Source organism: Austrofundulus limnaeus, unplaced genomic scaffold, assembly GCF_001266775.1.
Source record: "Austrofundulus limnaeus strain Quisiro unplaced genomic scaffold, Austrofundulus_limnaeus-1.0 Scaffold334, whole genome shotgun sequence".
In the NCBI taxonomy this organism is placed as follows: domain Eukaryota; kingdom Metazoa; phylum Chordata; class Actinopteri; order Cyprinodontiformes; family Rivulidae; genus Austrofundulus; species Austrofundulus limnaeus.
In genome coordinates this window covers 165,352-167,441 of record NW_013952736.1, presented here as the reverse complement: position 1 = coordinate 167,441, position 2,090 = coordinate 165,352, and the positions used below count along the sequence as shown (strand labels likewise).

Sequence of the window (2,090 nt, the reverse complement as noted above, 5' to 3'; positions counted from 1 at the left end):
GGGAACCACTGCTTTATACAACACTGAGTAATTTATCAACAGTATTTTATTTTATTTTTATTTGTCTTTTGTGACTAACATTTTTTAGCTGTACCGTGACTGAAATAAAATAACTGATAAGAAAACTGAAAACACGCGTTTCAAACCCATTCATAATAACTGGGTGAGTGTGTTGGGTTAAAAGTGGGAACGTGAGCTCTCTCTCAAACTCCGCCCACCCGCCACGTCAAGGATCGTCCGCGAKCCCATAAACGAGCGCACCCCGTGGGTCCCTCAGACTGGCTGCCGGAGAAAGAGATAAACAAAGAGCCGGCGACTTTTCTGTTCGACAGYCCCCCGCTCCTCAGGCTCCTCGGGAACATGGAAGCTGGTAGGTTGAGTCTCGCTGATTTCCTGTTCGGTTGAGTTGATTCTTTCGACGGTCAGGAAAGCGAAATGTTTTCTTTTTTTCCAAGTAGCTGGAGGTTGACAGCTGACGGAGCTAATCGGCTAAAGCTAGCATTCATTCAGCGCGTTAGCGGAGTCACGCTAATAACTTGACTGTAGTTCTGTCAGGAAGGGTGACAGCTCATTCAAACACACCCTGAGGRTGGCACAGGCGGCCAGGCACTGGAAAGAAACTACAACTTTCCCAGGTAGACGCTGTCCGATTCAAAACCTAGAAGTATTAGCTCCAATTAGCCAGCTAGTTCAAAATGTACCTGTCAAAAAATCTGTAGGTTTTTTTTTTTGAGAGGGCTTTAGCTTGCCTCATCTGTCTTGTAATCATTTTACTATAACGTGTTTCAACTCACCTGAGAACAGCTGTCAACGCCAGGTTTTATGTCTCCCTCTAATTTAGCTTTCAAATGATTTATTTCCATCTTTTTAAACTATCTCAAACGAGACATTCATGCTTTGTGATGGCTCCTGTCATTATAATTAAGCACATTATCAGTTATAACATTTGCATTACCTCTTTTTTCCACATTAAAGTGTAGAGGTCTGTGTAGTTCAGACCTTTGCACGTGCTGGCATGACTGGACCAATAAAAGTGCTTGGCTTGTATAAAAACCAGTTGTATAACCACTGATGTGTAAATTTGCAAGTCACCCTGGCCGTGATCGCTTGGCCCCACTCCATAGAAAACTGTGGCGCTCTTTGCTCTTACAATTCCTGCTTTCATTTGTGGAACAACAGCCCGAACAGCCCACCCAAACCTAAACCTGCCTTTTTGTAGTGTCTGCTACAACCTGCATCCTTCCTGTGTGGAGCCTGAATGAGCTGCTGCCGGTTCAAACGCTTCACAACTTTGGTTTAAAACTAATTCCCCGTCACCACTCTGCTCTGATCATCCATTACACCCTGAAGATGTAGTCCGTTTGACCTATTTGGTCCTGCTTTTGTTAATTTTTTTATTTTAAAAATAAGATGTGACTTAATGAAGTATGACACTTGTCTAATCTGCTGCTCAGTTCGCCTTTCAGCTTTGTGTCGATGGAAAATAACAGAATGCAGCTGAAGGGGAGAGAGAGAAAGGTCGAACTCTTGGCCTCATGCGTGACTAGGCAATGTCTCTCTCCATGTTTAATTGCTCTGCGCTGTTATTTGACAGAATTACACACCGGTGCCCATTTCATCTGGTGAAAATGTGTGCGAGTACCCCTGTRTTAGGGTTKGGCATAATCGTATCGTGTGCGATTAATCGTCAGAAAAACATTAATTGATTATTTTTTGACACTTGACGATTAATACGATTAATGCCACCAGGCAGACTGACTGGAGATGTCTCCAGTCAGTCCGCTTGGTGCTCCTCTCTGCTTCAAATATAATGAAAATTTTTTTAAAAAGTTGCGTCATTTATTTATCTATCAACACTATTTTAAATTTGATGTATAGCCTGAAATCTGTAATTTTGACACTACTTGGAACAGATTTTCACGAAGAGTCTTTCCCACTAAATTGGTCATGTGACCAGGACATAAGGGTGTCCATGGACTCCAGGGGATTAATCGTCAAATTAATCGTTATCGCCTAAAAATCAGTGGTTCCCAAACTTTTTATCTTCTGACCCACAAAATATCCATGGCAAAATCTTGTGACCCCAAATA

General features: G+C 42.3%; 1 protein-coding gene across 1 annotated transcript in view; it reads left to right on the top strand.

Moving 5' to 3' along the window:
* The first annotated feature begins 257 nt into the window (after positions 1–257).
* Positions 258–2,090, top strand: part of blmh (bleomycin hydrolase) — a 36,890-nt gene continuing 35,057 nt past the window's right edge. The window contains exon 1 of the mRNA XM_014022532.1: positions 258–370. Coding sequence (XP_013877986.1) covers positions 361–370 — 10 coding nt within the window. The 5' untranslated portion in view covers positions 258–360. The remainder of the gene's footprint in view (positions 371–2,090) is intronic.